Raw genomic sequence first — 25,279 nt, forward strand, 5'->3', positions numbered from 1 at the left:
TTTTTTTAACTAATTTTATTTGGGGTTATTTTCTAGTAGTTGTGCTGAGGATTAAAATCAATTTTAGATTAATAACATTTTGATCTAAATTGTATAAAAATTTACTATAGTATAGCTCTGTTCCTTCCTTTCTCTTTTTTTTGTATATAAATGATGTTTTTATACATAAGTCCATTAACACATTTTTATAATTACTATCTCATTCAGTTGTCTTTTGAAGTAAGCCAGACACAGAAAAACAAATATTGCATGATCTTATTTATATGTGGAGTCTTCTTTTAGAATAAGATTGTATTTTTTTTATTTGAGAGCCAGAGTTACACACAGAGAGAGGGAGAAACAGACAAAGGTCTTTCTTTCATCTGCTGGTTCACTCCCCAAATGACCACAATCAGTGGAGCTGGGCTGATCCGAAGCTAGGAGCCAGGAGCCAGGAGCCTCTACAGGGTCTGTCACATGGGTGTGGGGGCCCAAGCCCTTTGGGCTACCTTCCACTACTTTCCTGGGCCATAAACCAAGAGCTGTATCAGAAGGGGAGCAGCCTGGACAGGAACTGGCACCCATATGATATCCATATGTTTACTGGTGTTCTTATAATTTTTAAGATTTATTTATTTGAAAGCCAGAGCAACAGAGAGGGAAATACACAGAGTGAAATTTCCCATCTGTTGGTTCACTCCCCAAATGCCCACGACAGCCAGGTTTGGGGCAAGCTAAAGCCAAGGGTCTAGAATTCCACTGGGGTCTCTCATGTGGATTCAGGGGACCAAGCACTTGAGCCACCTTCCATTGCCTTCCCAGGTTCATTAGCAGGAAGCTAGATTGGAAGGTAAGCAGCTGGGAATTGAACCGGGATTCAGATATGGGATGCCAGCATTGAAAGCAATGGCTTAACCCACTATATCACAACACCATCCCCTGGTATTTTCTTTGTTTCTTATAGGACAGATCTCATAGCAGTTAATGTCTTTATTTATTTGGGAATGTCTTAATTTCTCCTTCACTATTGATAATGGCAATTTTGAATGAAAAGGATCATTTTGTTCAGTTTCTTTAAATGTCTTGAGCTGATAAATCTCTCTTTGCTGAAGTGCTCTGTGCATGTGTTTCAGTGCTCTATCAGGCAATTTACTGTTCTACCTTAACCCTTACTTGATGCCTGCAGAGGGCCACAGGCTCAGTCAGAGGTGAGAGATTAGGGCTTTCTCAGGTCTTTTCTGAGAAAATACGCAGCCCTGAACATGTTCCTTCTAGATTCCCAGGAATATGTCAGAGTTTTTTGTTTTTTGTTTTTTGTTTTAACCCAAGGACACCTAGGTCTACAACATTCCCTTTTAAGGTTATAGGCAGTTTCATTTCCCTCAATTGCTAAGCCCACTTTAGGCAGCTTTGATTTTTAAGCAATTGCAACAGTTGATTAATGCCCCCCCAAAATGCTGTTTATTTACAGTAAATGTGCTCTGATACAGATCAGATAAAGAACCTGCAAGTAGGAGTTTCTAGGAAGCTACCACACAAACTAAAGACTGACAATTTTCTTGGAATTGAACATTTTGAGTAGCTTCAAACTCCCAAATGTGTCCTCTAATGGCTATTAGGTTGCTATTTTTCACAGATTTTATAGTTGTGAGACTTGGTTTTCAAGGGTACTGTAGAGCTGAAGAGATGGAGAAAGGAAATATGGGAAGTTAAAGCACCAGAAAACTTAGTGTTCTTATATTCTTCAACCAGTTTTCTTGGATAAATACTTCTTAGGTTGTTGAAAGCTTGGGTTGTTTGCAAGTTCTAAAAAAGTCAATTTGGAGGGGCTGGTTCTGTGGCATAGCGGCTAGGACTGCCGCCTGCAGTGCAAGCATCCCGTATGGGCACCAGTTGGATTCTTGAACAAAATGAAAGCAATTCTATCTAAATCTCTTGTCTTACACAAAAATTAACTTAAAAATGTGTTATGGGGGCAAACATTTGTTCTAACAGTTAAGCTATCAGTTGGGATGCTACATTCATATTGAAGTTCATGGGTTTGATCTTGGCTCTGCTCCTAATTCCAACTCCTTGCTAATGCAGAACCCGGGAAGCAGTAGGTGATGGTCCAAGTACTTGGGTTCCTGCCACCCTTGTGGGAGACCTGGATGGAGTTCTGGCCTCTTAGCTTCAGCCTGCCTGACCCAACCTTGACTTTTGTGTGCATTTGGAGAGTGAACCAGTAGATGGAAGATCTCTCTCTCCCACTTTCAAGTGGATGAAAAAAAAATAAACCTTAAAAAATAAAGACCATACAGAACTATGAAAAGAAAAGGTATAGGTAGAAAGAAAATATTTGCAACCCACATAACTAACAAAATATTTACTTAGAGAACATGAAAATAATTCTAAAAATCTGAACAGTAGGAAAAATTCAATTAGGAAATGAACATAAAAAACATTTCATTGAAGAGGAGGAAATACAGATGTAAACTAAACACATGAAAAGATTTGTAATGTCTTTAAACAACAGGGGAATGCAAATTAAAACTATAATGATATATATGTCACTAGAAATTAGCAAGAATGGATAAAATAAACGGTAGTGAAAACACCAAATACTCAGGAGGATGTGGAATAACTGAACCACCAGTACTTTGATAGTGAGAATGTAAATTTTATAGCCACCCTGGAAAACAGTAGGACAATCCCTACAAAATTAAATATGCAATTACTATACAACTCGACAATTTTATCACTCAGCATTTAACCCAGAGAAATGAAAATTTACATTCATACAAAAGCCTGTACATGAATGTTTACAGCAGTTTTATTTGCAACAGTCAAAACTGGAATCATCCCACAAGTCCTTCAACAGGTAAATGGTTAAACATATTGTGGTATATCCATACTATGGAATTCTGCTCAGTAATATAAAGGAGAAAACTACTGATATGTGAAGCAAGTTTGAAGAATCTGCAAGGAACTATGCTGAACAAACAAGGCCAATTCCAAAATGTTACATACTGTATGATTTCATTTATATAACATTCTTTTTTTTTTTTTAACATTCTTGAAGTATCAAAGTTATTGGCTACCAGACTTAGGGATGGGAGAAGGGGTGGTTGTAGCTATAAAGGGGTAGCACAAGGGAGACCTTTGATGAGCTAAAATTTTGCATCTTGACTGTAGTGATGGTCACATAAATATGCACATGTGATAAAATTTCATAGGAGTACACACACATACACACACAAATGAGTGCATGTCAAACTGCAAAATGCTACCTTTGGGCAAAACTGAGCAAAGGCTACCTTAGCACAAGTATAACTCCTTGTATTTTTTTTTCAACTTCGTGTGAATCTATAATTGCTTCAAAATAAAAAATTAGAGAAGCTATTAATGAAAACAACTAAAACAACTATTTCTGAGCTCAAGATGGCCAGAAAAGGAAAATTAACTTTATCTTTTCTCTTCTTACAGGATCTGTACCTGCCTCTGTCCTTGGATGACTCAGACTCACTTGGTGATTCCATGTGAAGGAACAGAGAATGTTCAGAGTCCAGAGTACAAATCCAAGCCTACCATTAAAGTAGGGTACTTTTGTTCAAGAATCCAACAGGGCTATTGGTGCTTTCAAGTTTTTGTTGTTGTTATTATTTTCAAAACACACTGTAATATGTTGGGTTTATTTTCCTGTGATTTCTCCTCTGGGCCACTGATCCACAGTTACCAATTATGAGAGATAGATTGATAACCATCCTCTGGAGTAACTCTCCAGGGGTGCAAAATGTGCTAGTCCATGACCTTTCTACTGAATGCTTAGGTGTCTTCGTTATTTTCCCCTGTGCCACATTGCTCATACTCTACAGTCTTCCTTCTGTAGAGTGCTCTTATTATATATGTAGCACTTAAAGTGTTTGTGGGGGAGGGGGGAATCTAATTGGAGGACACAACAGTGACAAACACAAGTGCTCCTTGTCTCCTGATCTCAAGAAAGCTGGAGGATACCAGGAGGATAGCAAGGTAACTCCCCAGCCTTGGTTGTCACTTCTGATAACGCCCCCAGTATGTTGTCTGGCACCAATTCTGGTTGTCAATGGGGAGAAACACCAGCAACCCATGAAACCAAGTGCTTAGGATCATGGTACAGGGCTAGGCAGAATTGGAAAATACTGCACAGACATTTCAGTAGCATTTATAAAGCACAGTGAATTCCTGGTCATCCTCGCCACTGGAGTAATTTGGAATCAATAAGCACTTGATTAGAGTTTGGAATAAGAGACTCCGTTTATCTGATTCCTCTAGGAAGCTAGCATACTGAGTTATTACATGAACTGTATGGTATCCATCTATCTCTGTTCTATTGAATGCCTTGTAAACAGCCAACACTGAAAACACTGTGAGAATTTGTTTTCAGGTCTGACACCTTTCCGTCGCTTTTTATAGCAAGAAACCAATATCCTTTTTATAAAAACTCATGTCTGTATTTCAGGAGCAAACTCTTCAAGCTCCTTTTTTATAAACTGGTGATTTTTCTTTTGTCTAAAAAACACATGCAGAAAATTTACCAAAAAAAAAGCAGAAGAATAATGTAGCTTAGGAATCATGCTGTCACTGCCAAACAGAAATCTACAGGAGAAAACAAAATGAATAGCAGAGGCCAATTCAATAGAATCAGTGTTTTGATAGCTTTTTAACAATTATGCTTACATTAATAATTTCAGTGTGGACCAGACATTCTAATTATATTTTAAATGAAATGTTATGGCATATTTTAAGCAACTCTTTTTTATCTACAATCCTAATATTTCATACTGAAGGCACGGAAACCTTTCCCTTGTCTTTAACATTGGAAAGGATTTGTCTTTACTAAGAACTGATCATTTGAAATAGTTCTCAGTCGTTGAGGTACAGGTTCATAGCACTGTTTTTTATCTATAATCATAGCCCATAATGGCAAAGACAACAAAATTTAAGGGAAAGCCATGCATGCCAGTGTTGTGTTTGCTTTTAGCAGATATGAAGACTTCCCTGTTTCTTTGTAACTATTCAGATATTTTTAAATGTGAATCATTCAAAGCCAAACTGCATTGGCTACTGAATGACTTGCAGTCCTTCCTCCACCCTAAATGGAATGAGCTTGGTGTGTGTGTGTGTGTGTGTGTACATCTGCAGCTGCTTCATAATTAGGAAGTACTACAGGACATCAAAACATGGGTCAGTGCCAACTTGGTGACATTGCTGATGTGTGTTGTGTAGGGGGTAGCCCAAGGGTGGAAGGGGTAGGTCAGAGGCCCCTAGACAAGTTTCACATGTTCTTAACTACCAGAAATGTTTTTGGTTTGGAAGTGAGATGATGATAGCACTGGTTTCTGGTTAAGTGTGTCAATGGAGAACCCCAAATTATAAGGATATCTTTTATCCCCTCCTTCAAAACCATTAGAAGCCCATTTTACTCAGCCCTTATTCTTTCTAGAAGCTCAGGGTTTTCTTAGTGCCTCCCCAAATAGTTTGTAATTAATTAGGAAAAACCGGTACATGGAATTAAGAAGATGGGATAGAGTGGTGGGAGACCTGTTTTTAAACTTCAGGTCTGACCTCCCAAAGATTCAATCCATGATAGCTTTTGAGACCTCATCAGGTCTAATACTTTCATTTTAAAATGAGAAAACAAGCAGTGAAATGGCCTGCAGGACAAGAACTATCCAGTTTCCTTATGCTCAGGTTCCAGGCTAGCTCCATGAGCATTTCCTTGTTTGTGTTCTATGTACCACTAGAAAATGCTAAATTGGTGTATTTTTTAAGAAGGATCTTTGAACCAGTAATCTTTTTTTTGATAATAGTACATTTTACATCTTTCTTTTAATCAATTACAATATTTCCAAACTACCACTTCAAGGGGGATTGAAATAGTTCAAAATTCAGGCTTCCAGTGATTTGCATTTTAAATAGGCCCATTTTTTCAAGGGAAAAAAATTGTATGTAACTGAGCTCCTTCACCCATCATTCATTCCCAGTTTCACTCAACGCAGTCATACCTCTCCAGTCCTATTATTTTGGTTTCTGCACACTCAGCAAACATTTGCCACCATTCCCCGTACTTTCTCCTCTCTCTCTCTCTCACACACACACACACACATACACACACACTCACACACACACACGATCCATCTGTTGCTTGTTCCTGCCTCCTGAGTTTTCTTCCCTAAGGGTATAGAAATAGGGACAAAGAAGGGGAAAATGTATATATAGGGGCTGGGCTGAACAACTAACATCATAAGTAGTTTTAACTAGGGGTAAATTGAGAGAAAAGCTCATTTTCTCTTCACTGTTTTGGAAAGGATAGCCATTAGCATGACTGCTTTGTGTCCTCACAGACTTTAGTATTAGCCTAGATTGAATCATAGAATTTTCTAGCTGGAAGGAACCTTAGAATCACATCATCTACTCTAAATTCCTCATTTTTCAAGCCAGGAAATGGAGACATAGAGGTAAAGTAATTTCCCCAAGGTCACACAGCTGGCTAGGGGCAGGGCTGGGATTAGAACCTACATCTCCTAGCTCTAATTCCAGGGCTGTTTTCCACTAAGCAGTATTGCCTTCTACTAGGCTCCTGAGAATTCTTTCCCAGGGTCATGTTGCATCTTGGAACCATATGCTGCTGTCCTGATCTCAGCGGGAAATCCACCCAGCAACCTAATACGGCCCTTTCTTTCTGCATTCACATGGTTCCCATCCACATGGGCTGCAGATGTCCCTGAAGAGAGGGAGACACTGAGGAACAATGGGGTCCTGGGCATTTTTTCTTTTTGTCCCAACTTGAGGAGCCCTCCAAATAGCCTCCTGAATTCCTGCTTTGTCCCAACGGAATGGAGGATGACCAGTTTTCCCTGTCGGCTTATTTCATGTCATCCCATACTTGGTGTTCCCAGGCTAAGGAGAATGTTTCTTATTTCCAGAGCAGGGAAAGGAAGAAAGGAAGAGTGGAATGATAGCTTCGTTCATTCTGACATTCTAAGATGGCTTTTCAGCGTTTTAAAGACTAGTATGGCTACAATTCAGTGGCAATGATTTCTTCTAAAATATGGGAATGAGATCAGCTACAGCAAACAATCTGGTCTTGCTGTGGTTGCCCTCATCCACAATATCCCCATAGCCATCCTGCCATTATGGGAACAATTTCCAGATATAAGCAAGGGGTTTTGTGACTAAAATGCACCTTGGCTGATGTTAAACATTGGCTCCTTCTGTTTGTACCAAAATAGTGAGTTGTGTGCTCTACCCACTATACCCATCTTGTGTACACTGATCCTGTGGCCTTCCAGGGCAGAAAACAGGGCAATGAGGTCTGAACATGTAGTTTTCCTCATAGAAAGGCTCTTCCTCGTAACTAAGGGGTATTCATTAGTTCAGTTTAAAGAGATCTACTTCTCCGATACTTTTCTCTGCTTCCTGCTTCTCCTCCCCAATGAGAAGTAGCCAAGGAGCCTTAAAGTAACTATCTATCTGAAGAAGGCATGGAGATGAGTGAGCTGTTAAATCCTTTTTAGAATCACCTAGCCCAAGCATTAGACCAGCAGTCCAGTGCTTGCTTCAGACAAAATTGAGTCTGTTTCCCCAGTCCCTTCAATACTTTGGATAGAGATCAACAACCCCCCTCCCCAAATCTGACTCTAAATTACTTTTTCTGTAATAATAATAGTAATAACAATAATTATTTTAAAAATAAAACACATCTTCCTGGAGTTGGAAAACAAGCATGCCCTTTTCTCCAGATGAGCTCTAACATACTGATGGAAAGGATCCCAAAGATGAGCCCACCTCAGAAATATCTGTGAGAAGATGCTTCCTGAGACAGAAGCACAGTGTGAAGGAACAGTGTGGTTTGAATGACCTCCTTCATAGTGCTCCAATTTTTTGTAAAAAAAAAAAAGCATTAGGTATTTCTTTTAAAAAATCAGTAATTTGTACCTGCCCCTGCCCATATACGGCTACTTGGATCCATGGCCAAGCTTTCCTCATGTAATGCTCTCACTGCCTTAAAGGGTTTGACTTTTAGGCCCAGACTAGTTTTCTAAGTAAACTATCATTGGTTTGGAGTTCATCTGTAGTAGAGAAGAGGCTGGAGTCCTTTGTTTTAGCACTTGCACCCCAGTCATTGATAGTATGTTAGAAATGATTTGGGACCTTTTTTTCTGTAACAATGGGGCTAGGCTTCCTGGGTCTCTCTCCTAGTATGACCTCTAGAAATTGTCACAACTCTAACTCTGCCCTATGAAGAGGATCCCATATGTAAACCATCCACTGCTTTATTGAGACCATGCAGCCTTTCTCCTTCCTTGCAGGTAAGCCCAACAGGAGCAGGGATAGTGCATGGATTCTTCACACCAAACATTTGGTAGCAGAGGCATTTCCATCTGGTTCTCTGGCTGATGGTGGCCCAGACTCAGTCGAGTGTTACTAATACTCAGTGGATTGCCCTCCATTGGCCCTGTTATGAACCAAGACAATGTAGATCATTTCTTAAAAATGAATTCCCAAGTTTATTCTTCTTCTGGCTAGCGGACCTCATTTCTCTAATAGGTAAAAGGCTGGAAGTTCTCACTACACAGCAGACAAGACATGTGCATAGGGAAAGAAATGTATTTCTAAACCTGCAGGCATTGACTGCAGTGGGCAACCTACTAGATTAGCAGCTTCTCTTGACCCTTTCTACTTTTTCAACTCAGAGACTGGAAGGTTCGCTCTCCATCAGTGTGTCTTTTAGTATACCTGGCTGAAGAATATTGCCCCTCCTATTCCCTCAGGAAAAGGTGCTTCCCTCTCTGTCTCCCATATCCAGGGCCCCAGTGCTTACCATCATCCCCAAAGGCCTAGTGTGGTCTTAATAGTCAGACTCTTGGTGGTATTTCCCACTTGTTTCCTTCTTAAGGATCCAGCAGACCTCCCATTTTGGTGTGGCTAGAGTGACACCGGCTATCATTTGATGAGGTTAACATTTTATCCCTCAGATTTTTGGTTTCTACATCTTCAGGAATCAGAGGTGATTTTTTTTTCTCACCTTGGATGCCTGGGGATCCAGAGTATGGAATTCCTACTGGGAACTGAGGAATTTTTCTGCTCCTGATCAGAAGTGTGGGTTGGTTTGGAGAGGTCAGACAGCATAACAGAAGTCAGAGAAAGCACCCTGTTGGCTAAGGTGAAGACTTGAAGTGACTGGAATTTCCCATTTCTGAGTTAATAACCTGAAGGGATAAATGGCTTTTTGCCACTCTAATTCCTCTGTGTTTCTCTTTGTCTTTTCTTTCTCTCCCTAATTCCTAAATTTGTTCTTACTTTATACTCTGTGTTAATCACCCTCTCTTCCATGGAACAAACATCCATCCTTTGTTCTGCATAATTTTCCCTCCCTCTTTTTATTATTTTCTTTTAATATTTTCCTTCCTCCTTGACTAGGCAGGGGGCATATGTCGTCTTAGCCAATTGTTTTGCCTTGGAATTGATGAAAAACTATTTCTAGACTCAAACATCCCTGGTCCTACCCCAGGCCAGTGAGAAACGTATAGTTGAGAATCAATCTGGTCCTGGTCTCTTTCTTCTTCAACCCTAGCCTCAACAAATCCTCTAAAGCAGTTTCCTTTATATAGTTCATGTATTTTTATGTCTTTGCCTTCCAAGCACTGTACAGAATACTGTGTGGTTCCTTCTTAGTCTGCCATGTTGTGGAGCCGTGAAGTGTGCTCAGAAAAATAATCAGCTGAACAGAAAAATCCACCCATGGATTCATATCAGCTAAATAATATAATTGATTTTATTCAATTGCTTATAGTTTTAAAAGCTGCAATATAATATAATGAGAGGCCACAGGTAATTTCTTCTGTCATTTACTTTGGCTGGGTGGGGTCAGGAGGAGCAATTTGTTTTTAAGTTTTACCTTTACATGTTAAACAATCTGTAATAGCCTTATATTTTTGGCTTGCCAACTGTTGAATTGTTTTAGCTAAACTGGTAGGCAATTGGGCATGATTTAAATAAAAGAGTTATTTAACAAATCCATTTTATTTAAAGGAACATTCACTTAATTGAAATGTAGTTTTCACTGTGTTCTGAGAGATTCACGTAAACATTTGCTTTTGACACCAATTGTTCATGATCCTATACAAGCAGTCCGTGTAACAGTAATTAACGGACCTAAAGAAGGCAGCTTATATATGCTAATTTATTCAACAAAATACACAGCTCTTCCGAATGTCACTGCTTGGCAATAACATATGGAATGTCAACGTTTCCAATGACTTCTCTTTAGAAGTTATCTTAAAGGGATTTGACCAAGTAAGAGGTTATGCTAAATGTCTCCAATGTATGGTCCTGTAATATATTGCAGCTTGAAGCCAATGATCCCTTATGACTTGTACACAACTAATGCATGTTTTGATTGAATTTTGCATTTTTCACTTGTGGTAAGTTCTTTAAAACATTTTGGTCACCTTTTTGTGCCATTGAACTTGTACAGAAAATGCTTTTATGGCCATTTTCAAAGGGATAAAGCTTAAAATGGAGTCAGCCCACCCTTTGTGCCCTATAGCTGTAGTTAGAATTGAGTAACTGTAGCAAAACAGCTGTAATTGGTGGTTGTAGTGTTAGAGGCATTAGCTTGCTAGTGACTAGCTTTGGAGAGTAAATGCATGGTATTGTACATCTCGTTTCTTAAATAAATCATTTTAACCTCTGAAAAGAATATATTCTTCCTTGTGGATCCTCTTCCCACTTCCCTTGCCCTCTCTTCCTCCCTGCTCCCAGATGTCTTATAGTTGTAAATAGCTGATTTGAGGGCCAATAATTCTTGTCAAGTAAAGTCAGCAAAAAAACAAACAAACCAAAAAGGGAGTGGGAAAAGGCATTTCCCAACAATCTCTCAGCGTTTAATGACCACTTTTTAAAGAATGACATCGTGATCAAAGACTCTCCTTTGCATAAAAATCAGTGGTAAACTGGGAGTGTCTGTTACTATTTGATTATATTACAAAATTGACTAGTTCTCAGAATCACATATAACCCAAAGACAATGGAAAATGATATTCCTTATTTCTGTAGCAGTTTGGGGTACTTGGAGATCTCAGAAGGCTCTGCTTGATCAATGATCAATGATTGTTTGGAAACAGACAAGCAGAAGAGAAATACAATAGATATTTTGGGATGTCATCCACTCCTTTAGAATAGTTTATAGCTGGAAAAGACAAGATACAGATTCGTATACATTACTGTCTGTTTCCCAGGCAATGCCTAGTCCACACTTAGACTGCTATTGAAAAGCAGTACTTCCAGAAGGCATTCTCCTTTTTGGTTTGCTGTTCTCCTTTGAACTGGTATGTTTAGTGAGGCCCACATAAACCAGCTGGAGCAGACCCTTTACAATTCCCGTGCCTGTTAGCATCCCTCTCCCCACATCTCCTTCACAATTTGATGAGGGCTTTCTTTGGTCAGAGGACTTCGAGGTCGTCTAGAGAAGTTTCCCATGTGTGTAAGGTGTTGTGAACTGTTGAATGCTACATTCATAGCATTCAATACTAGGCAGCAAAGAGCTGCTCTTACAATCATTTTGGCTCTCAAACTCTGTTCTCCATCGCATTCTCATTTCTGTGTACATTTGCAAGATGTGTGTAATGTCATTTTCCAAAAATAAAGTTTGATTTCAATATTTCTGGCTGGCATCCTCTCTTTTCTTTTAACTATTGGACAGATGATCATGTAACCACAAATTGTCCTAGCTGGTAGGAAAATTAGACATTATTTTGTCCAACACTGTAATTTTACAGATGAGGAAGCTGAGGGTCAATGTATGATGAAAACACCATAAATAACAGCCCAGCATGCATACAACATATACAAACTCAGATCTTCCAAAGTTGAGCAGGATTCAGATGACTTCTTCCTGTATATAAAATACATTAGCCAAGAGCATTCTTTGTCATCAGCATTGTCAGTCACTTATTGTGATTTCAGAGGCCCAACACATACTCTACATCCCTCAAATGTACCTTCAACTGCTGCCTGCAATTCCTTAAACAGTGTAGTTTTTTCCTCAGTAGGCTGATGGTTCAGCTACTCTATGGGAGAGAGAACACACAGCTATCTTATTCACTCTTTTAGATAAGTAACTAATTAAATCCTTTTCTCAGATCGGTTTTAATGGGATTGAGAACACAAGGAACTGGGCTTGGAGAGATTAATGGAGAGGGAGGGAAGAAAGGGCCCAGAAAGAGGAGGCTGAGATATTGGAGAACAGTTTGACAAAACTGACAATTCTGTGAGAACCAATCCTGTAGCTCCCACCAGACCTGTGTTTAGAGAAGCAAAGATGCCAATATCCCTTTGGCTTGCCCAAGGACTGAGGTGATTAGGATAACTTCCCCCATACATTATTTTATCAACTAGTCCCATGACCATCCATTTGGTAGAGACAAAGAAAATAGATGGAGATGGGATTTCTTGGTGTTTCATCCAAAGAAAAGTTGGATACAACCATCAGACTAGCTAGGCTTCTGGCTGGTAGACTTTATACTCACTACCATGAGGTCTGTCTTGTCCCTGAATTCTCATGTCACTTTTGTTCCCTTGACTATCCTGGTATCCACTGCAAGTACAATCTTTGAAAAGATCATTTTGGTCACAAAAGGGCAGCTACAGTATGATTACACTTATACAGAGTACCTAAAGTAGTCAAAATCATAGACTGTAGGAAGGTAGTTACCCAAGGCTTAGGGGAGTGAAGAAGAGGACTTGGTGTTTAGTGGGTACAGAGTTTCAGTGTTGCGTGATAAAACACTTCTAGAGATCTGTTGTTCAACAATGTGTATACCCTTGATGCTATTGAACTGTATGCTTAAAAGTGGTAAAGAGGGTAAATTTAATGTATTATGTTTTTAAAATTAAAAGTGTTATCTTCATTTTATTTGAAAGGCTGAGAGAGAGAGAAAGAGAGAGAGAGAGAGAGAAGCGAGATCATCCATCTGCTGATTCACTCCCCAAATGGCCGCAACAGCCAGGGCTGGGCCAGCCCCAAGCCAGGAGCCTGGAACTGAATCCAGGTCTCTCATGTGGCTGGCAGGGATCTAAGTACTTGAGCCATCACCACACCCTCCCAGGAGGTGCATTAGCAGGAAGCTGGATGGGAAGCAGAGGAGCCAGGACTGAAACCAGGCACTCTAATACTGTGGGCATCTCAAGCAGTAATTTAGCTGCTGTGCCACACACTGCATCGGTATGAATATTTTATAATAATAAAACAAATAATCTTCACCATTTTATCAAGGTGTGCTGGTTATCTATTGCATTCAAACTCCATTGTTTTCATTAGAACATTGTTAGAGCACTAAGTATATTCTAGGTGCCTTAAAAACTGTTAGGCCTTGGATCTAGGGCTTCGGGAGTTAGAAACTAGTGAAGACAGACCATAAATAAATGAGTCCAATGAAAAGGAGCAAGTGCTATGAGAACATCAATGATGGAATAATTAATGTTCCAGAATGATGGTCAAGAAAGCTTTATGGAACCAGCAACATTTGTGAACAGATAAAAAGCTTTTTGGGTGGGCAGAAACCTTCTAAACACAGTGAATAACATGGAAAATGGTAGAAAAAGTGACACACTGTAAGAAATGAAAGTTACCCAAATTGGCAAAGATACATGCCTAGTAAACAGGGTTCTTGGAGGTAATACAAGTTGTAATAGTCTGAGAATTATTGTTTAGGTGGTTTACACAGTGATTCCCAAATGCTGGAATAGCAACGAGTGTTGGTCTATAATAAATTTTCACCAAACCGTAGTGGAAAAAGAAAACTAAAGACAATGTAGTGTGTTTTTCTCATAGTTATATTTTTAGAACTGTACCTATGAAATACATGAAATATGTTCTCTTCATAGTAGTAATTTTTTAAAAAAGAAGTAAATACATTTCATTTAATGGCCTATCTTTAGTTTTCAGATCACATCCTTTTTACCTTTTGTTCTAAAAATATCCTTTCTTTTATTAAATGTTAGTAATAGTAGAGTATAAGTATGCATTTGTTTTGAAAGCCCTAAGAAGGCAAAATTAAAAATGACTAATCCTAGGGGGCCAGTGCTGTGGCGCAGTGGGTTAACACCCTGGTCTGAAGTGCCGGCATCCCATATGGGCGCCAGTTCGTGTCCCAGCTGCTCCTCTTCCAATCCAGCTCTCTGCTATGTCCTGGGATAGCAGTAGACGATGGCCCAAGTCCTTGGGCCCCTGCACCCACATGGGAGACCCGGAAGAAGCTCCTGGCTCCTGGCTTCGGATCAGCGCAGCTCTGGCCATTACAGCCATCTGGGGGATTGAACCAGCAGACGGAAAACCTCTCTCTCTCTCTGCCTCTCCTCTCTCTGTGTAACTCTGACTTTTAAATAAATAAATAAATCTTTTTTTAAAAGTGACTAATCCTAGGAGGGGCTTAAGTCAAATCTAGCTACCCATCTTTATTTCTATTATTCTCTTTCTTAATTGTGATAATCTGTGAAGTATAGATTAGTGGCCACTGAAAGAATGGAGAAATGGAGAAGCAAGTATGGGTTGATTTTTTCAAAATATTAAATGAGTAAATATTTGCTATTGGAAGGAAATCATTTGTAAAAGTACCAAGCTTCTCCTTTCTCCCTCATCTCCCCTTGCACTGCAGAGCAATGCATCAGCACCACCTAAAAATTTGTCAGAAATACACATCCTTGGACCTCACGACACATACACAGATCAGAAACTCTGGAGGTGGGGCCCAGTGATTCCTATGTTGAAAAAGCCCTCCAAGAAGATTCTGCAGCCCTCAGTTGAGTTTGAGAAGGCCCTACTCCTATGACTTCCACTTCCTTTCCCCCAGGACTCAGTGAGAACTGAGGTAGCATATATGATCTCGTGGGCCACTTGGATTACAGTTCACTTCTCTCCTTGAACAGACTCAACAGAATGCTAATTTTAGGAAGATCGCCCTATATTTACTTTTCAGAGAGGAAAAACAGCCTTTTCAAGCCTGAGAGGAAAATCTTGCATAGGTAAAGTCTTGCAGGAATGGGTCTTCACAGCCATTGCAAATGTCCAGATGGGGATATGAAGACACCCTTCATTAAGGCCAGAGCAGGGATGGTAGAAAGATGGTGGAGATAAGGAGCTGTCTATATAGAAGTGGTAGGATGCGGTGGGCAGATGGGATGGAGGCAGGAAGTGGCAGAGAGGGATAGCCCTGATTTGGGCCATTTAGCTGAATGTTTCTTGTTTGCAGACCTGGTCCTCTGCTGGGAACACCTCTGCCGCTTCTCATACACCCCCCCTCGCCCCACCCCCACTCCGGCACCCCGACTCAGCCCTGGCTCTGCAATGCTCATTCACACTTCATTCTTGCTGACAGAGTCCACCCTTCTTTCCTGCCTACAAAAATACCCTCTGAATGCCCTTCCACATTCTCTCCACCTGTCTAAATCTCAGAAGGAGCCAAAACCTACCAGCAACGGAACTTAAGGCATATTTATAAGAAAAACAAACCCAAACATGGAGAAAAACTGGCAACTTTCTAACATGAACTTTCCAGGGCAGTCCTGATCTTATGTAATTTTTTCCCCTTTTCCAAATAAAGGTGATTTGTTAAACATAGAACTAAATTTGATTTCGTTTTGATACGTTTCTAAAAAGAATTTACATAATACACTCCTAAATCAGAAAACATCCTTTGTCAAGCCACACATCTGTTCTGAGAGCTGGGAAAATAGGATACCTTTCAGGGACAGATTTCCCCCACATTTCCTTGTCAATTTGCCGAGCCCCTTTCTCTTGGATCCCTTACCTGTGGAGAACAGATGATCTACCTTTCATTTCCAACCCCCCACCCCAATCCCATACTTTAAAGAAGGCCTTTCAAGCATTCTGGTTACACCAAGCCTGACTGCTCTGAGGAGACAGCCTTGGGAGAGCAGTTCATTTCTCTTTGAACCTCAGAGGCTCCTGATTTTCTCCAATCAAGAAGACTTGGCTTAAGTTGCTGTTATCTCACTCCGTTTTGCTGTCTGCACATCCCTCAATGATTCAGAAAATAGTTCCTCCAAACTCTGAGAAAGGTAAGTCCTGGAGTTCTGAACTAGGTGCCACTACTGACTTTACCCAGTGTTGAACCAGTGCGTATAGAATTTCAAATGCTAATGATGGAAGTGCCTTTCTTTAAAAAAAAATTTATTTATTTATTTGAAAGTCAGAGTTACAGAGAGAGAGAGGGAGAGCCAAAGAAAGACCTTAAATCCACTGGTTCGATCCCCAGATGACTGTAACAGCCAGGGCTGAGCCAGGCTGAAGCCAAGAGCCAGGAGCCAGGAGCTTCATGCGGGTTACCCACCTGGGTGGCATGGGCCCAAGCACTTCAGTCACCTTCTGCTTGCTTTCCCAGGCCATTAGCAGGGAGCTGGATTGGAAGTGGAGCAGCTGAGACACAAACTGGTGCCTATATAGGATGCCAGTGTCACAGGCAGCAGCTTAACCCAGTACACCGCAACACTGACCCTGGTGGGAATGTCTTTCTAAGCCGCTTGTACAGTGCATCCCAAACTTCTCCAGGGATGTGAGTCACTTGGGGTACTTGTTCAGGGACAATACTTCATTTAAGTCTCCAGGACTGTGGCCTGGGAAGCTGTGTATTGAGTAAGAGCCTCAGTGGAAATGAAGTGAGCCCTTCATCTGGGCCATCTCTGGCACTTAACCCTAGCATCTCCTGGGGATCTTCTGAGCATGTGGTCTGAGTTAGGAGATTTTATTCGGGGCCAAGGTTCTGCATTTCTAATAAGCTGCCCACTGATGTTCGATGCTTCTGGGCCATACTTGGATTAGCAAGATACTGCATCCAAGCCCCTCATTCTTCAGAAGAAGAGGAAGCTGGAGGCTCACAGAAGGAAAGGAAGTCACCCACACTCAAATACTTGGAGCCAAAGATGTGCTAGCATTGGGAATCCTGACTCCTGGACAGTGCTTTTTCCATATGACCAAGCTGCCCACCACCAGCAGGCACACAAAAGCAGCCCAGCTGTAATGGTACTGTTTCTAATCAAAGGCTAATTAGAAAAACGAGGCTTCCTGAAAGCCAAGGAGCCCTGGCTTGTCTCAGTAATGAGTGGGCACCCTGGTGAGGAAAAGACAAAGGATGGGGGAGGGGACAGAATTTATGTCTCATTTTATTGGAAGAAATGAGTCAAGGGGCCCCTCTCACGGAGCCAGGGGTGTTAAGGTCATGCAATGTCCTCCTACCTCATCCGGGTGTGTGGTGGGGAACCTAAGCTAAATAAACAAACCCCATCCCCCAAACCATTGAGGAAGTGGTATTGTGAGGTGCTGCAATGAGCTGAGAGAGCCCAGAGGAGAGGCAGTGTAACTGCTGGGAAAGGGGGGTGGTGACGAAGCCTGCTAGATATTGGAGTTGGTATAATAAAGCATTAATGATGAAGAATGAGCTAAGAATTACCCTGCCTAGAATAAATCTTTATTTTAATGGTCCTCGTTTAAGCAGCAGCTTCACTGAGGAGGTGAAACTTGAGCTGAGGCTTAAACAACAAGTTGGAGTTTGTTGGGAAACCAGGGAAAGGGAGGAAGGGAGGATAAGGCATTGCAGCTAGAAAGGTCACTGTGAACAAAGGCAAAGAGGCATGACCCACGTGCAATGGGTCTGGAGATCAGAAAGGTCCTCAGTGAGGCAGACAAGCCCAGGATGTGAGGTGCAGAGAGTGAGCAGATGGAGACCTTGGGTGGCAAAACTGGGTTTCATCCATGTGATGCACATGCAGCATGCTGTGTGCCGGGGAGTGCACTAGGCTCCACGAGACAGATAGACATGGCCCTTCCTCTCACAGGGCTCTGAGTCTAGTGGAGATAGACAGTAACTGCAATACAATGTGCCCAGTGCTGTGACCCAGGCAGGATAGAATGGGAGAGCAATCAGAATGGAGCACCTAATTCAAGCGGCAGGCAGTTAGCAGAGGCTTCCCGGAGGAATGATATCTTAGCTGAGATTTGAAGGTGACCAAAAGTTAGCTGGAGGGAGGAAGACTGCTCAGGTAAGGGGAAAAGCACATGTGAGGGCTCTGAGAAAAGGCACCACCGGAGGAACTGAAAGTTCACAACGTGCTGGAGCGGAGGTGCTGAGAGATGACACCAGAGCGGCAGACAGAGGCCAGACAACATGGGGCCTATAAGCTACATTGCGGAGTTTGAATTTCCCCCTGAAGAGCAGCCAGGGAGCCATTAAAGAGTTGTAAGCAGAAGGGAGAGGAGCAGATAAAAGTTGTACATAGACGACTCCTGCTGCTGAGGCGTGGAGATGCGACCTGCGGGACGGCAGAGCAGCAGACAGAGTAATGGCGGCTGATATCAGGATCCAGGTGACAAATGATGGCAGCTTGGTCAAGGGAAGGAGGTGACAGACTGGGCCGACTCTCAGGAGGTGGAATCACTGGGCTCAGTAAAGGATTAAATCTGCTGGAGAGAGAGGGAGAAAAGGTTTAGTTCTGGCCGCAGAGAAGTGACTCAGAGGATAGGAAGGGCTCTGGACCAGGGGCCAGGACATGCTGAGGGCCACTGACTGGAATCACTGCAGGTGGGGGTCTGGGGGACTCCTGCACACCAGTGGCATGCTCTCTCACAGCCTGGGCTGTGGCATGAAGGTACCAGCAGTGAGGGCCCGCTGAGGGAATTCTGTCCCTGCCCGTAAGTGCTGTGCTACCTCAGTAGAGTGGCTCGTGGCTGAGTGTGCATCATTCTGGCTGAAAAGTCCAGGCCTAGCACGAGGAACAACTGCTGAGCCCACCTGTGGTGTCCCCCCACATTTTTATCCCTCACCAGCCTCACCACGGGTGGCTAGGTTGTCCTCACATTTACAGAAGGAAAGTGGGGCTCAGAGACGTGAAGTGACCTGTCATCACTCACATAACCAGGATGTGATGGTCTGGTGGTCTTTCCATTAGGCCAATGTGCCCCTCTGCAACATTTTTATCTGTGAAATGGCCTCTACACTAAGACCTGCCATGAAAGCACAGTGTAGCCTCTTCCCTACCTGAGATGGTGAAGTGGTTACAGGTGAACTTGAGACTATTGTCTGAAGAAGCTGCTGTCTGAAAAGGCAGATCAGACAAGTGTGGAGAAAGCAGCAAGGCAGTTGTGGGTGTTGAAGGTGGAAAATACTTAGAATGGGGTATGTTGTACCTAGAAGTCACTCAGAGCTCACAGGGTAAAGACGAACCAGTGTCCTCAAAGCTTGGGATGGTCTCCAGAGGAGCATCACAGAGAGGGCTGGAACTCAAGACCATGGAACTTGGGACTTGGAGAAATTATTCAAGCTGACCAAAATCTAATCATTCCTCCTATATTCCTTCTCAATATTTAGGCATTTCCCTTGTCTTTAAAAACATGGACTGGGGGGCCGGCGCTGTGGAGGAGCAGGTAAAGCCGCCACCTGCAGTGCCGGCATCCCATGTGGGCGCCAGTTCGTGTCCCGGCTGCTCCACTTCCGATCCAGCTCTCTGCTATGGCCTGGGAAAGCAGTAGAAGATGGCCCAAGTCCTTGGGCCCCTGCAGCCACGTGGGAGACCTGGAAGAAGCTCCTGGCTCCTGGCTTTGGATCGGCACAGCTCCTGGCGTTGCAGCCAACTGGGGAGTGAAACAGTGGATGGAAGATTCTCTGTGTAACTCTGACTTTCAAGTAAAATAAATAAATCTTAAAAAAAAAAAAACATATTTGGGACAGTGATTAGGAGTCCTGTTGGAATGTCCGCATCCTGTATCTGAGTCCCTGAATTTGAGTCCCTGCTCCACTTTCAATTCTAGCTTTCTGCCAGTGCCCACCCAGGGAAGCAGCAGGTTTAAGTACTTGGGTCCCTACCACCTACATGGGAAACCTGGATTGCATTCCTGGCTCACAGCTCTATTCAGCCTGGCCCAGGCTTGGATACTGTGGGCATTTGGAGAGTAAACCAGCAATGGATCTCTCTTTCTCTCTCTCTCTCCTCCTGCCCTCAAATAAAAATTTAAAACAAATGGAAAACATGGGCTGATGTTCTCATCACAAAAAAAGATAAACATGAGAAGTGATACATATGTTAATTAGCTTGTTTTAGCCATTCTATTATGTATACATATTTCAATGCATCATATTCTACTCCATAAATATATACAATTTTATTCATTATTTTAAAAATAAATTTTTGAATGTGGGCTACAGCATCAAAAGTAGCCATCAATAGAATAAACAGCCAACCTATGAAATGGGATAAAATATTTACAAACCTGATATGGGATTACCATCTAGAATATACAAAGAGCTCTTACAAGCCAACAACAAAAATCAAATAACATGATTTAAAAATGGGAAAATGACTTGAATAGATATTTCTCCAAAGAAAATACACAAAAGACCAAGAAGCAAAAAAATGCTCAATAGCACTAATAATTAGGGAAATCAAAATCAAAATCCCAGTGATATATCAACTCACACCCATTAAGAAGGCTATTATCAGATGAATCTCAGAAAAGAGCAAACGTTGATGACTATATAGAGAAACTAGAAATTTTGTGTACTGTGAGCACAAATATAAAATGGTACAGCTGCTATGGAAAACAATATGGTGGTTCCTCAAAAAAATAAAAATAGAATTACTACATGATTCCGCTATCTCATTTGTGAGCATATATCCAAACGAATTGAAAGCAGCACCCCAAAGAGATATTTCTACACCCATGCTCATTGTGGCATTATTCACAATAGGCAAAATGGAAGTAATTCAAGTATTCATAAACAAGCGCATAGTTAAGAAAATGTGGTATGTCCATACAGCTGAATTTTATTCAGCCTTACAAAGGAAGGAAATTCTGGCAAAGGTCACAATGTGGATAAACCTTGAGGACATTTTGCTAAGGGAAATAAACCAGTCACAAAGAGACAATTACTGTATGATTCCATAAATATGAGGTGCATAAAGTAGTCAAATTCATAAAACAGGAAGTAAAATGATGGTTACCAGAGACTGAGGGAAGGATAAAATGGAGAAATTATTGTTTAGTGAATATAGAGGGACCTATTTCACTTTTACTTATAGAGTTCTTTGTTTAGAGGAATACTGAGCCTGAGATTATAAAAGAAATGAAACTGTGTTATGACAAAAAAATTTGAAGGGAAAAAAAGGAGAAATGTATTGTTGCATTCTTAGAATCATGTCTGTGAAATTCATGCAATCTGTTATCTATATTATTAATAAACATAAAAAAGTTTCCATTTTATAAGATGGAAAAGCTCTGGAGATCTATTCCATAGTAATGTGAATACTTCATACTACTGAACTGTACACTAAGAAATGGTTAAGATTGGCCTACTCACTTGGCTAATCCTCTGCCTCCACCTGCGGCGCCAGCACCACGGGTTCTAGTCCTGGTTGGGGTGCCGGATTCTGTCCCAGTTGCTCCTCTTCCAGTCCAGCTCTCTGCTGTGGCCTGGGAGGGCAGCGGAGGATGGCCCAAGTACTTGGGCCCTGCACCCGCATGGGAGACCAGGAGGAAGTACTAGGCTCCTGGCTTTGGATTGGCGCAGCACCGGCCGTAGCGGCCATTAGAGGAGTGAACCAACTGAAGGAAGACCTTTCTCTCTGTCTCTCTCTCACTGTCTATAACTCTCTCTCTCTCTCTCTCTCTCTCTCTCACTGCCTGGCCAAAAAAAAATGGTTAAGATTGTAAATCTTAGGAGTGGAGTCGGTGCTGTGCCTGTGGCAGATTGGGTAAAGCCGCCGCCTGCAGTGCCAGCATCCCATATGGATGCCGGTTCAAGTCCTGGCTGCTTCACTTCCAGTCCAGCTCCGTGCTGTGGCCTGGGAAAGCAGAAGATGGCCCAAGTCCTTGGGCCCCTGCACCCATGTGGGAGACCTAAAGGAAGCTCCTGGCTCCTGGCTTCAGACTGGACCAGCTCCGGCCGTTGTGGCCAACTGGGGAGTGAAACAAAGGATGGAAGACCCCTCTCTCTCTCTCTCTCTCTGCCTCTCCATCTCTCTCTGTGTAACTCTTTCTTCCAAATAAACAAATAAATCTTCATCTTCTTCTTCTTCTTCTTCTTTTTTTTTTTTTTTGACAGGCAGAGTGGACAGTGAGAGAGAGAGAGAGAGAGAGAGAGAGAGAAAGGTCTTCCTTTGCCGTTGATTCACCCTCCAATGGTCGCCGCGGCCAGAGCACTGCAGCCGGCGCACCACACCTATCCAAAGGCAGAAGCCAGGCGCTTATCCTGGTCTCCCATGGGGTGCAGGGCCCAAGCACTTGGGCCATCCTCCACTGCACTCCCGGGCCACAGCAGAGAGCTGGCCTGGAAGAGGGGCAACCGGGAAAAAATCCGGTGCCCCGACCGGGACTAGAACCTGGTGTGCAGGCACCGCAAGGCGGAGGATTAGCCCATTGAGCCGCGGTGCCGGCCATAAATCTTAAAAATAAAAATAATAGGGGCCAGTGCTGTGACACAGTGGGTTAAAGCCACAGCCTGCAGTGCTGGCATCCCATGTGGGCACAGTTCACATCCCGGCTGCTCGTCTTCCAATCCAGCTCTCTGCTGTGGTCTGGGATAGCAGTAGATGATGGCCCAAGTCCTTGGGTCCCTGCACCCATGTGGGAGGCCCGGAAAAATCTCCTGGCTCCCAGCTTTGGATCTGGCTGTTGCAGCCATTTGGGTAGTGAACCAGCGGAATGGAAGACCTCTCTCTCTCTGGCTCTACCTCTCTCTGTAACTCTGTCTTTCAAATACATAAAATAAATCTTTAAAAAATAATAAAAAACTTATTAATATTTTATCATAATTAAATTTTAAACTTAAAAATTGTTATTTATTGGCTGGCGCCACAGCTCACTAGGCTAATCCTCCGCCTGCGGCCTCGGCACCCTGGGTTCTTGTCCTGGTTGGGGTGCCAATTCTGTCCCGGTTGCTTCTCTTCCAGTCCAGCTCTCTGCTGTGGCCCGAGAAGGCAGTGGAGGATGGCCCAAGTGCTTCGGCCTTGTACCGGCATGGGAGACCAGGAGGAAGCACCTGGCTCCTGGCTTGGGATCAGCACAGCACGCTGGCTGTGGCAGCTATTTGGGGAGTGAACCAACGGAAGGAAGACCTTTCTCTCTCTCTCTCTCTCTCTCTCTCTCTCTCTCACTGTCTATCTCTGCCTGTCAAATTGTTATTTATTTTTCTTTATTTCAATGGCCGAAAGAGAAAAAAGGGGAGACAGATCTTCCATCTACTGGTTCACTCCCCAAATGCCTGAAACAGTTAGGGCTGGGCCAGGCAGAAGTCAGAGGCCAGGCACTCAACCCAGGTCTCCTTATATGGGTTGCGGGGGCTCAAGTACCTGAGCCACCACCTGCTGACTCCCAGTTTTATATTAGTAGGAAGCTGGAAGCAGAGCTGCAACTTGAACCCAGGCATTCCAAAATGGAATATAGGTGTCTTAACCGCTGCACCAAATGCCTGCCCCACAATTAAATTTTTATAAAAAAATAAAATATGGGCTGAAATCAGTGTTTCTAGAAGCCCCTCTTCTCTTTGTGAAGCTCATCTCCCTTCTTCCTTAAGTTTTCCAGAGCTCTTCTCCTAAGCCTCCTCCAGAGAACTTTTTCAGGCAACGAGAAGAGTGGGAATGATTCTCTGACAAGGTTCCTTCAGACTTCCTCCCTCATTTCCCAACTTCCAGAGTCCCTCCTCCTTTGCTTATATCCAATGGGTATTCTTAGTTTCTTTTACATGTGTGTTCATGGAATGTGCGTTTTCAGAGGTACTGGATGAAGACCGTCGATGAAAAGGAGAAAGGTGTGGACAGCTTGTTCCAGCTCTGTAAATTATAAGGAGCTCTGTGCTTGTCCAGCAATAGCATAGCTTTGTAGATTTCAGGCAAGCCTATGCTTCCTCTGAAACGTTCTTTCACTGCAGGTACAAAAACACAGTAAACCACGATCCAAAAAAAACCTGTCTACCCGTGAATGGTGCTTTGTAAGCTGGTTAATGTATAACACTTTAGAAAGCTGGGCAGGAAGCATGTTTGCTTTTCCAACAGGAGCCACATCAGGGGTGTCAGATGCCAATAATCCCAGGATTCTGTGGTCATGGGCTTTGAATCTGCAGCCAAACTTTGGCTTCTAGACATGGAGGCCAGTGATTTCCAACCTTTTCACCACCACGGATCCCTTTTTATTATCTTTTCCCCAAGGGCCCCACGTTTGGAAAGATTTTTATCTAGCAAAGCTACATTTATGATGGAATAACTAATTTTCTCAATTTTTTACTCACTTACAACTTCTGCTCCACATGAGATAACCACGCCAAGCTAATAGTAGTATAATTTTAGTCAAAAGCAAAGAAATATGATATTGTACTTAGCCCTCTGTGGCTTTGTCTTGGCTGACTATACAATTCATATTATACTTGTTTAATATTGAAAAATATCTTGAGGGCACCGGTTACTATCTTTAGAGACCCCCATATTGAGAACTGCTGGTACAAGATAGTGAGGATTTGAAAGGATGGTTATCAAATTCAGAAGTTTTGAAGCCCATGAATCATAAGTAGAACATAATACATACATCAGGAGCCCTCCCTGCTTCATTTCACTACCTTGAATTTATTTTTCTCACATAAAGGAAAAGGTGAAAGAAATTGGTCCCCAAACAAAAATATGTTTACCAAGTGCTTCCTTGTGTTTGAGACATGACCTTCCCAAAATCTATAGCATTATCCCTATAGATCAAGGATCCTAAATCAGAAGATATCTTAGAGATCCACCTAATTCAAATGTCCCTTACCACATTGAATGATTTTTTGAAGGTTTTTATTTAATGAATACAAATTTTCATATGTAGAGCTTTTAGGGATATAGTGTTTCTTCCCCCTATCCCCGCCCTCCCACCTATACTCCCATCCCACCTCCCACACTCCCTCTCCTGTTCCATTTTCCATTAAGATTCGTTTTTAATTGACTTTATATACAGAAGACCAACTCTTTACTAAGGAGAAATTTCAACTATTTGTACCCACACAAACACACAAGGTATAAAGTACAGTTTGAAGACAAGTTTTACCATTAATTCTCATAGTACAACTCATTAAGGACAGAGGTCCAGCATGGGGAGCACGTGCACAGTGACTGCTGTTGTTGATTTAACAACTGACACTCTTGTTTATGACATCAGTGATCATCCAAGGCGCCTTGACATGAGCTGCCAAGGCTATGGAAGCCTTTTGAGTTCACAAACTCCATCGGTTTTTAAACAGGGCCA

General features: G+C 42.3%; 1 protein-coding gene across 3 annotated transcripts in view; it reads left to right on the forward strand.

Moving 5' to 3' along the window:
* DCX (doublecortin) overlaps positions 1 to 11,662 on the forward strand; it is a 132,428-nt gene extending 120,766 nt beyond the window's left edge. For all 3 annotated transcript variants that reach the window (XM_017349815.3, XM_017349813.3, XM_051827263.2), the window contains one exon: positions 3,445 to 11,662. In XM_017349815.3, coding sequence (XP_017205304.1) covers positions 3,445 to 3,501 — 57 coding nt within the window. In that variant the 3' untranslated portion in view covers positions 3,502 to 11,662. The remainder of the gene's footprint in view (positions 1 to 3,444) is intronic.
* The last annotated feature ends 13,617 nt before the right edge of the window (positions 11,663 to 25,279 follow it).

This window comes from Oryctolagus cuniculus, chromosome X (genome assembly GCF_964237555.1).
Source record: "Oryctolagus cuniculus chromosome X, mOryCun1.1, whole genome shotgun sequence".
NCBI classification, from domain to species: Eukaryota; Metazoa; Chordata; class Mammalia; order Lagomorpha; family Leporidae; genus Oryctolagus; species Oryctolagus cuniculus.